Source organism: Anoplophora glabripennis, unplaced genomic scaffold (genome assembly GCF_000390285.2).
Source record: "Anoplophora glabripennis isolate ALB-LARVAE unplaced genomic scaffold, Agla_2.0 scaffold43, whole genome shotgun sequence".
Taxonomy (NCBI): Eukaryota; Metazoa; Arthropoda; class Insecta; order Coleoptera; family Cerambycidae; genus Anoplophora; species Anoplophora glabripennis.
The window spans coordinates 413529-425469 of record NW_019416281.1 but is presented as its reverse complement, the minus strand read 5'-3'; the positions used below and the strand labels follow the sequence as shown (position 1 = coordinate 425469).

Genomic DNA, 11941 nt, shown 5'->3' with positions numbered 1-11941 from the left:
TTAATTTTACACTACTTTGTCACACTGCCCGCCGATCGTCTTGCTACCTATCTGCACACTGTTCTCACTTCAACTACTTATCTTCGACTATTTAGGCTTCCTTCCAGAATTTCCTACCTAAGTGCCTGTTTTTTGTGCTTCCTTCTATCGACCGTTAATATTACTTTTTCATTGTTATACAACACCTATGTAACAGGTGACGTCGAAGTTGATAAGATAAGTACGGTTTGGCATAATCTCATTTAATATTTTCAAATTGATCTTTAGTACAGTCATTGAAGCTGAAAATCAGCTGTAATCTCCGAAGTCCTTGAAACTGCATGGATTCGCATGAAATTTTAGAATAAGGCTCATTTTAGGCTCAAGTTCAAAAGTAACATAAGCCCGATTGACTCTTTTTGTTTTTTAGGGGTAAAAACTACCCCTACTTGAAAAAAAAAAAATTAAGTTTTAAGCATTTTATTGATAAAAATCTTGTTCAAGCACAAAGATTAAATAATGTTCCATGTTCTCGAACAGGTTTTATGATATACTTTGATCTTTTCGACCCTTTACTTAACCCTCAAAAACTACCCCTATGCAAAAAATAATGATAAAAATTACTTTTTAAAGATTTGTTATGATTAAATCGTGCAATTATTTCAAATAAAAGCTACCTTATAGCTAATAAAATAATGTTTCCCTTTCAACAACTTAAACCTCCCTTGTATTGTCAAAAATAATAAAACATTGCTTTTTAAAAGCTTGGAATGGTTTAACGGTGCAATTATTTAAAATAAAAATTCCCTCTTTGCTTATGAAAGAATTTGTATCTCATAACACTTTTCAACCCTTATAAATCACCCATGTGCTAAAAAAATGATAAAAAATTACGTTTTAAATCTTTACAATTTAAAATAAAAATTCCCTTATATTGTTTATGAAAGAATATTTTACTTTTGCCATTTTCAACTCTTATAAACTACCCTTTTACCAATATTAATGTAAAATATTTTTATTATAATCGATTTTTAAATATAATCAATCATAAAAAAAATTGCTACGCTGCATATAAATAATCACACTAAATTTTTTTACTTATTTTATTTGTATAATATAATATATAATATATAAAAATGAGAAAGCCTATTTTGCTCCGAAAAAATGTCATTGGTTTTTTTACCATAACTCGGTTAATTTTGAAGCTATAGTATCCTACAAAAAAGCATTTTAAAGATAATTTCAAGAGCTGTAAGATCGTTTGCATATAAAACCTTTTAAGTCCTTCGTTTTTTAAAGGGAAAGGATCGAAGGGCTCGAGACAGGTCGTTTTTTCACTAAAATGGATACTTCAAGCGGCGATATCTCCTTTATTTTTTATGCTATAGGAAAAAAAAAAGCAAAATATTTGTTGAAAAAAAAGCTACATTTTTGTTGTCTATCATTTTTTACGTATCTTTCATAGTTTCAGAGTTATTATATAAATAAGGCAATTTTTTTTGAATAATGAAAAATACGTTTTCAACTTTTACCGTACATTATTAAAAAAATACGCATTCTAAACCGGTCTAACTTCAGGATCGTATGAAAAACACTAAAACAAAACTAATTGTAAAGGGTCTACGATTAATTTTAATTCTGATGGAAATGGTACAGCGTTTACTGCTCATTTTTCCTTAAAAAATATGAGCAACCCATCTGTTTTTGACGATAACTCCTTCAATTTTGCTCTAATTAACTTTTATAAGTGCTCATTTTGAAGGTCTTTTTGAGTACTACAAAAAACTCCAGGAGCGTTATACACGTAAAATTAATCCTTTTTCCGTTATTTGACGTTGAATACATCGATTCGAGTATTCCCCCCAAAACAAGTCCCCTTCCACTAACCATATTTCGCTTTGTATAGGACGTACAACACTTTTTAAAAAACGATTTTCTTTGTTTATTTATAAGCTACATTTTTGTTCATTACACTTTTTTTAATAAAATGCGTAGTTTTTGAGTTATTCGCAAAAAATACTTTGAAAGAGTTTTTTTTTTCACTCAAAATTCCAAGTTTTCAATCGTGAATAACTAAAAAACTATTGATTTCTCGAAAAAATTCTTCGAATATTTTTTGCTCAAAATTTGATTCTCTATCGATTTCCAGTGTTATTTTTGAAAAAAAATTTCCACCCCCGAGAAGGGGTGTCAACCCCCAACAGGGTGGAAGCGTCAATCGGCGCTATGTCACTAATGTTCATTGACCTTTTCTCTAACTATCTGCCAAATTTCAAGTCGATCGGTTCAGTTTTAAAGAATTCGGAGGTGAAAAGCTTCAATGACTGTACTACTTGGTTTAACTTTGAAACTTAAGCTCAAGTTAAAATCCAGGATCACCAGTACTTCTTGATATCCTATAACTTTTATCTGATTTTTTTTTAGAACTCAGATCTGATAAATTATAGGGGAATTTGTCTTTTTGGGACACCCTGTATATGAACGCATTACTGCGGTTTTATTATGACTGATAATATTTGTGCATTTATAATGTACACAGGGTTATAATATACATAGTATAACGACTATTTTATTAATATTATACCCACTGATTTTACCTTGTCTTTCGCACTTATGCATGCATGGCTCACTCGTTTCACAATTCCAGTTCGCCTAAAATTATTGTTTTGTCTTGCAAATTACGTAGGGGGTAGGAGGTACTCGTGTTAAGGGTATACAAACATCGCCCCGACACAGGTAGAGTGAATTAATTTGGCTTACGGGAAAGTTTATTTATTAGTTGGAGCAAATGAAAACAAACATGTAAATTATGTAAAGGGTCGTAGCGAACTACTTGAGAACAAGATTTTATGGAAAGTTGACAGGAATCTTAATAATCAAATGTGTAGGGGTAGGTACATGGGAAACTCAAACTCGGTTTGGAAATTACATTAGCGTGTTTTGTGGGAGATTAAATTTGTGTAACACACAAATAAATGTCATTAGAGTCTGTATTGGGAAAGTGGTAGTTCACAATGAAAAAATGGACGGTAATAAAAGTAATAAATAAATTCCTGTTAGATATTGATAACATTTCAGTGACTGTCAGTTACTCACAACAAACATGTGCTGTTATATAAACGTTGCTCTTTACTTTGTGTAATTATTAATTCATTGACAGCTTTCTACATGTAAGAGTAAATATGTGTATTTCAAAAATACAAATACACGTGCTTTAATTAACGAATGCGGATGTCTATGACTGACATGTCTCATTTAGTTAATGTAGTTATTGATGGTAAAAATCAATGTGTTTTCAGTTGACTTGCTGACAGTTAACAAATACGGGGTGACTCACAATCAATCCAAAAAAATGTGTATTATTAAAAACAGAACCGATTTCACAAAAAAAGTTATAATAAAATATTTACCGGTTTCGAAGTGTGCTTGTTATATTCAAAAGTAGGTACTGTGTAGTTGGATAATGTGGAATGTTTATGGAATGTCTTTCCTCGTACCACTCCAGGTAGTTCCGGCTGATTTAATTTCACAAATCCTTTTTTTTATTATTACTGTGGTTTTTACAGTGTTCTTATTACCATGGCTTTACTTACATCAAGCTTACAAGAAATAAAATGCATTAGCAGCATAGCCTCCGCGGTCTCCAGACTTAAACTCTGTCGTCTTTTTATGGGGATATTTAAAAATTGAGTGTAACGTATTGAGTAGAAGCTATTGATGATTGATGATCATCTATATATAGGGTGTCAGAAATAAGTGTATTTTGTGTAATATCTTTGTATATACAGGGTGGGCCATAAGTGTGAAAAAGTAAAATAACTCTCTTTTTACTAATAATACAGAATTTTTTTTATAAAAGTTGTACATAATCAAGAAACCTAAACTACAAAATGAATTTGAAACGTACAGGGCAATGAGTAAAAACGGGACACGCCAAATATTACATTTTTTAAATGGAACATCCTGTATATTTTCAAACATACGGATTTCTGAGAAAATTCTATATATGGCAATATAAACAGTTTAACACTTTTGTGCGGGGTTGCCAAGTTATATAGAAAATTCTTCGAATTTTGGAAAAGGAGTTGTATTAATTTTCAACTACTAACACTTAGAGCAAAGGTATTGAACAGAGTTATAGGCAAATGTTAGAGAAAGGCTCCTATATTAGCTAATATGGATATTTTGTACAGGGCATATTTTATAATACGATCATTTTTAGAAAGTTCAAACTTGATTTTCTAAAATTGTTCAAATGAAAAGCCCTGTATTTTATTGTTCTATATTATTCACATATAGGTCCACTTCAACTTTTATTAAGCATACTCTACACTTAAAACTTTTAGTTTTTAAGGGTGTTCCATTTAAAAAAATTTAATATTTGGTGTGTCCCGTTTTTACTCATCGCCCTGTATGTTTCAAATTAATTTTGTAGTTCAGGTTTCTTGATTCTGTAAAACGTATAAACTTTTTACTGTATCATGACTAACAAGGGAGTTATTGTACTTACACAAATGTTCACCTAAAATTTTGACACTTATTTCTGACACCCTATACAGGGTGTATCACGAAGAGGGCCCAGTAGGATTATCTCAAAAAGTAATCAAAATTGAAATCTGAAAATTTGTATACAGAGGTTTATCAAAAAGATTTACTCAATGAAAATAGTGGCAACTTTCTCACACTTCCGGGTATACCAGAAGTCTGCTATTTCTAAAGCGTCTTTTCAAGAACTTTTAAAACCTGCTTTAAAAAATTTGATTTGATTGAATATTTACAAAGTTATTCTAATTGTTTATAAGTACAAAAAATCGACCAATGTTTAAACAAGCGCCAGACCTCTTCTAATTGACGGATTCGAATTTTTCAAAAAATGTTTGAAAGCTTGAGAGCCCTTCTATACATGATTAAATTTTCAGGTATCTAAGGGTCTTGGTTTTTGCTGTGCAAAATTTTGAAAATTTTCATTTTTTTTCAAAATTTGGATTGCAAAATTATTATGCAAAATCTATAGAACTGATTTTGATGAAATTTGGTGTGATGATTCTACATAACATGAAGTTTTCTTGAGACAGGTATAATGGTTCTATACCAAATTTAAATACCCCAATGAAATTCCCTAAAAGGTATTGTTTTTTAACCTCATTTTTGCGATTTTTTCGATTTTTACCATAATAATAATGATTCATTCGATTTGTAACTAGTCATGTTTTGTAAAAAATTTAATTACAAACATTTTCCTCTTCCATTTTCGCCTAAAATCAACTCTTGAAACGATAGATAATTAAATAGGAAGAAAAATATAACATTTTTCGAATTTTTTTAATATATTGTGCCGCCAAAAGTACAATAATTCAGTACCTATATTAAATTAAAAAAAGCGATGCTTTAAATACTTTAAATAAACCCATCATACTCACACACACACATAGATTTTTTTGTGTTCCATTTGAAATCACAAAGCTGATGATGACTTCTGGCATAACCGGAAGTGCGAGTAAGTTGACACTGTATTCATTGAATAGATTTTACTGATAAATCCCTGTAATACAAATTTTCAGATTTCAATTCTGACTACTTTTTGAGATAATCCTACTGGGCCCTCTTCATGATACATTCTGTATATAGTTGTGCATGAACGCAGGAACAAAAACTAAAGTCTACATAGATTTAAACTGGAGCAACTAAAACTTTTCGTAAAACTACTGAGAAAAATTGAACAACACGAACTGGTATTAGATATTGATTTTAACGAAGCGGTTTTCTACCGAGGCAAAGTCAAACAGAACTATCTATTAAAAGTTACATCCATCGTCACAAAATAGGAGCTTAAGTGCTTAAAAACAGATAAAGGTGGTCTACCAACAAGCTTTCCTCGTTTAAAATTAAGGGAAATAGGAGAAAAAAAATTAATTTAGCTGATTTACAGTGGTAACTTTTTGTATATAATGTAAACAATAATTGGTCATTTATTTCGTTAATAAAGAAAGGTATGCGTTATCTGTGATGGAGCAGAGATAAAATGTTGTTGTTGCATCTATCAAATACATAAAATAACACTGTTACAGCTGCCGTACTGGGTATTTTTATATTACCTTGTTTGGTGCGTAGTATTCCTATATGTGTGGTTTCTACCAGCAGAGATTTTTTATTTGTCTGTTTTTTACATTGTGCGATTTTTTAATAAGCAATTTAATAAAAATAACGCTTTAATTCTTGTTTAGCGTGGTAAGTTGTATCAGTGCATTATCAGCGTTGTCAGTCCAGTCGTTACCATTTTAAAACAAATATTGTAGAGCGATTGCTTTTGTAAAACTAAGTGAAGTGTCATTTTAAAGACAGCTTATCCTTTTTATATTACTGTGGACGAAACGCCGAACATTAAAAAAAATATTTTATTTATTTTTTTACATAATTTATAAAATAGTAACTAATATTGATATGTGGATACGTTATATAATTATCTTGTCCTTTTAAAAAACGTACAAAATAAAAAAAATATTAATCTGATAAATATTAAACATTCTTTTTTAAATCGGATCAAGTTTTTACAAACTATGTATATGTGTGTACTACATTTTAAGCACTGTCTCTATTTAATTTGCGTTGTCCACAAATGACCTAGCAGTGCATTGCAGCAATGCGGAATTTGGTGTGATTCAGGTAATTTTAATTAATTATAGGCACCTTCTATTAATCATTCATATTACAATTGCGAAAATGAGAAATAAAAGGAATATTTTGTTTACTAATATTACTGCAACATGGCGTTTTGGAGAACTTTTGAAACGGAACAAACCGAAATTGACCATCAATATAATAAAATTGTTTAAGCACATAATTAATTAAATTTTATTGCTAGGCGTTTTTATACATGTTCAACTGACTTCGGAAAGACTATAAAAGAGGTAATATTGAAAAGTTATACATTTATAAACAAGATGCAGTACGTTTCCATTTTTTCAATTTTTTTTCTAACCACTTCTGCAGACAATCGGTGTTAAACATATTAAATTAATCCAAAATAAACAAATCACCATCAAAATTAAATTGTGAACAGTATAAATGCAAAGGAGGCTCCGCTGTCTTTTAAAATATTGCCACCTCTGAAAAGTCACTACTGCCAATTGACTTTACATCTGTTATGATACGACGAGATAGCAAACGGGTGAAAAACAAACTGGTATGGTCGAATACGTCGTCACAGCTTCATTCTGTTACATTTTTATTTTAGTTTGTGAAGTGGCTTTGTGTATTTTAAACCTTACGAAGTAAATTATTTCAGTGTTTGGTGACGGTACAGTGTATCTTTGTGCTTTCAAGTTTTTGTTTGATATGAAAAAGTAAGTATACGAATCAAGAATGTGTTGATATAGTAAGAGTCTACTATTTGTCAGTAGCAAACGATGTTGTTGCAAGAAAACGATATCAGATTGGCTATCCCGACTTATAAGTACCGAATGAGAAAATGTTTGTAAGATTGGTTCAACATTTAAGAAAATACGGGAACTTTGGACGCCAATATGCTAATGTTGGACAGGGACAAATTCAGAGAGTGAAAAATCTAGAACCAGAGATTTTAAACGCTGTGAAAGAGAATCCTGGTACCAGTACGCGAAGATTAGCCACAAGATTTCAAGTATGTCATATGCTGTAAAAGTCAGAAGAGTAAACGGATTATCTACTTATTTTTGTTTATTTCATTAATCATTATTTATTAATTACGGATTGAGTTCTATATTAGATTACCTGTTAGGTACGATTTTATGGTTTACCTTATTTAAAAGAATAAAATTTTTGTTTATGTGAGATAATAGAGCTCGTGGCGAACAGTCATCCAATAAAAGCAATACGCCAAAGAGCTTCCTTCACAGTAGTAGGTGTGGAAATTTTCTTTTTAATAAAATTTGCTTTTTATTTACCTCGCCTTAAGGTTATGAGATTTGATAACAATTTGAGAAAATACATTTACGATGCGCGTTTCTAAAGGTCAAAGGTAGCCTTTTTGTCAAGAACTCACCTTTACCTCCAAATAAAATAACTAAATTTCTTGGTAACGCTACTGACTTCACACGTAAATGTCAAGCTCCATCCAACGAACGTTACCCGCCCCCCTCCCCCCGTACCACTCTAGTTAGGGGATTGTTCAGATCTTAATTTAACCGTTAATAATTTATCGGCCCATTTCTACGGTGTACGGCAATGAACTTACGTGTTGCGGTGGGAAACCTCGATCTCGTGCCATGTAAGCGTCTGCTAGGGGTCCGCCGGCATTCTGCTGCTGCTGCTGCGGGGACGGCGTGTCGTATTCGGCGGCAACGGCTACGGAATTATTCAGGCCCGGAGTTTGCACAGCTGAACCCAACTGGTAATCGGAATCTGGAAAAAATTCATTAAATTAATAATTAGGGTAACGCATTATAAATTCATGCCCGTGCGGCCGTGCTCAGGACGAAAGTTACCTTGCAGGAGGATTTTAATGAACGAATTAGTATTCAGTCTAATTATGGTGCGCGTGGACGTTCGCTATATTTAATTACACTTTTATTAATGGACGCGTAAATCGCGGAATTGTACGGAATTATCTTCCGCCTTGTTTTATTAGGCGGCATGTGGGGGTTATCGAATTAGCATATGAATTTAGTCCAGGCTGTATCGTCGCTCCCGCTAGAAATATGATTCTCATTCAATTTTTTTTATAATCTTACTAAAAGAATGACCCTTGAAACATATCCGCATGTTGCCAGACGTTACTAATGGTCAAAAATTGTTTAAACTATTTTTTTAAACGGATTCGTAATTTGCGACTTTTTAAGGCTTTTTGGGGTTCCTGAACAAAAAGTTCCTATGCAACTTTTCTCTAAAATCTACCGTTTTCGAGATATTAACGATTTTTTGTTCGAAAAAACGCGATTTTAACCATTTTCAGCGTCAATAAACTATATTAACTTAACAAAAATCCGAAGAGTTACGCCGGCATATTTTATTCTGAAGATTTGTTTTTTTTATTGAAAATAAGGCGCGCGCACCGCGTTTCCCGGCCGCTGTTGGCCACCTCCGTATACTGCGTCTCTCTCGCACTCACTCGAAGTATACAGCGTGGTAGAAAAGTTCTGCATAAAATTCATATTTTCGTTAAACAATTTTTTTTCGAAAAACGGTGAGACCCGTCGATTTTTATTTGATCTAGGGCACCTTGTTATGTGTAAAAATTTTTTTTTNGCTTCCTTCACAGCAGTAGGTGTGGAAATTTTCTTTTTAATAAAATTTGCTTTTTATTTACCTCGCCTTAAGGTTATGAGATTTGATAACAATTTGAGAAAATACATTTACGATGCGCGTTTCTAAAGGTCAAAGGTAGCCTTTTTGTCAAGAACTCACCACGGTGATCAGGAAGGGAGAAAAAGTTCGATGAAAATGTCCGCCAAAACGGCTAACGCAGAGAGTTTCTGTATCATCTGGACATTCAAAATTCGCAAAGCTCAAAATTTGTATACAACAAGTTGTATACAACGTGTCCCAAAAGTATGGAAACAGCACAATAACTTTCAAAAAATGCATTTTGAGGAATAATGATTCAGACAAAAGATTTAGGATTTTTCCCTGGCTATTCAATGGTGACCCTAGATTTGACCTTGACCTTGACTTTCAAGGTTATTTCAAGGTCAAGTTAATTTTTTGAAATGGGATGCCCTACTTTGACCTCAGAAATGAAAAGAGTGGAAAATTTTACGTTCAGATATGTCCTTGACCATTTTCCAATATGGCGGATCCAAGATGGCGGACGCGATTCCAGAAAATTAACCGATCTACGCCAAATTTGGTATAGGGGGGTTTTTGGGGTCGCTGACTACGAATCTGAAATCTATTTTTGACAAATTTTAGTCCAAGATGGCGGATCCAAGATGGCGGACGCGATTTCAAAAATCAATCGATTTTTGCCAAAATTGATATAGTGCGGTTTTTCAAGGTGAAGGTCACGGTCAAATCAAGGGTCACCATCAGATAGCAGGGGAAAAATACTACAACGTTAGTTATGGTCATTTTTTTTGCAACCCGTTGTTTTCAAGACAGCGCGCCAAACCATGCGTGACCTTGATTTGGCCTTTAATGACCATCAGAGGTTAAATTCGGAAAATGGTCAAGAACATATCGGAACGTAAAATTTTTCGCTCTTTTCATTTCCGGAGTCAAAAGTAGGGCATCCCATTTGAAAAAATTAACTTGACCTTGAAATAACCTTGAAGGTCAAGGTCAAGGACAAACCTAGGGTCGCCATTGAATAGCCAGGGAAAAATCCTAAATCTTTTGTCAGAATCATTTTCCCTCAAAATGCATTTTTCGAAAGTTATTGTGCTGTTTCCATAATTTTGGGACACGTTGTCACAAATGCCCATAATTCGCAAGAAGGATCTGATAGGAATTTAAGCTTTGCGAATTTTGAATGTCCAGATGATACAGAAACTTTCTGCGATAGCCGTTTTGGCGGACATTTTCATCGAACTTTTTCTCCCTTCCTGATCATCGTGTCACCTTTACCTCCAAATATAGTGACTAAATTTCTTAGTGACGCTACGGACTTCACACGTAAATGTCAAGCTCCATCCAACGAACGTTACCCGCCCCCCTCCCCCCGTACCNCCTTCCTGATCATCGTGTCACCTTTACCTCCAAATATAGTGACTAAATTTCTTAGTGACGCTACGGACTTCACACGTAAATGTCAAGCTCCATCCAACGAACGTTACCCGCCCCCCTCCCCCCGTACCACTCTAGTTAGGGGATTGTTCAGATCTTAATTTAACCGTTAATAATTTATCGGCCCATTCCTACGGTGTACGGCAATGAACTTACGTGTTGCGGTGGGAAACCTCGATCTCGTGCCATGTAAGCGTCTGCTAGGGGTCCGCCGGCATTCTGCTGCTGCTGCTGCGGGGACGGCGTGTCGTATTCGGCGGCAACGGCTACGGAATTATTCAGGCCCGGAGTTTGCACAGCTGAACCCAACTGGTAATCGGAATCTGGAAAAAATTCATTAAATTAATAATTAGGGTAACGCATTATAAATTCATGCCCGTGCGGCCGTGCTCAGGACGAAAGTTACCTTGCAGGAGGATTTTAATGAACGAATTAGTATTCAGTCTAATTAGGGTGCGCGTGGACGTTCGCTATATTTAATTACACTTTTATTAATGGACGCGTAAATCGCGGAATTGTACGGAATTATCTTCCGCCTTGTTTTATTAGGCGGCATGTGGGGGTTATCGAATTAGCATATGAATTTAGTCCAGGCTGTATCGTCGCTCCCGCTCCCAGTGCGGGTTTTCCTGAGACCAATACCGGCAGTTATATCGATGCACCGATCCATTAAGATAAAAAGTAGCCTCGTCAGAAAAAATGTTCTTGAGGAAGTCGGGGTCTCCGTTACATCGATGCGTCAAATCTTCACAAAAGTGGAGACGGCGGTCTGGGTCGTCCTCAGTCAATGCATGTCTCAAGTGACCCTTATAGGGGTGAAATTTCTCTTTTTTGAGAAAGTTCACCACAGTTACATGTGAAATATCATTGTTCAATGCAATCGACCTTGTACTAACTAGAATGAGGGTTGTCCTGGAGCTCCACCAGGATATTCAATCTAGTTTCATCATCTACTCTAGGACGACCCGCACGAGGAGCATCTTTCACACTACCAGTTTCCTCAAACCTTGCCAGTACCCTACTAACCGTAGATTGCGTAATTGGTGGTCTGTCAGGGTACGTTGCATTAAATAATTGGCAAGCTTCTTGATGGGTTCGTAACTTATCGCCGAAACCAATCATCCTCAAAATATCAATTCTTTCGCGTTCACTAAGTTTTGCCATTTCGAATTAAACGATTTCACCAAAGAATGTTAAATCGGTACTGATTTTTAGTCTTCAATATTTCAGGTAATCTACTCCTTTCAAGTAAACATTTCTTTGG

At 34.2% G+C, this 11941-nt stretch overlaps 1 protein-coding gene across 1 annotated transcript in view; it reads right to left on the bottom strand.

Moving 5' to 3' along the window:
• The window catches only part of LOC108907619 (nephrin), a 372803-nt gene that overhangs the window by 8947 nt on the left and 351915 nt on the right, over positions 1-11941 (bottom strand). Inside the window, exon 13 of the mRNA XM_023457403.1 lies at positions 10834-11000. Coding sequence (XP_023313171.1) covers positions 10834-11000 — 167 coding nt within the window. The remainder of the gene's footprint in view (positions 1-10833; positions 11001-11941) is intronic.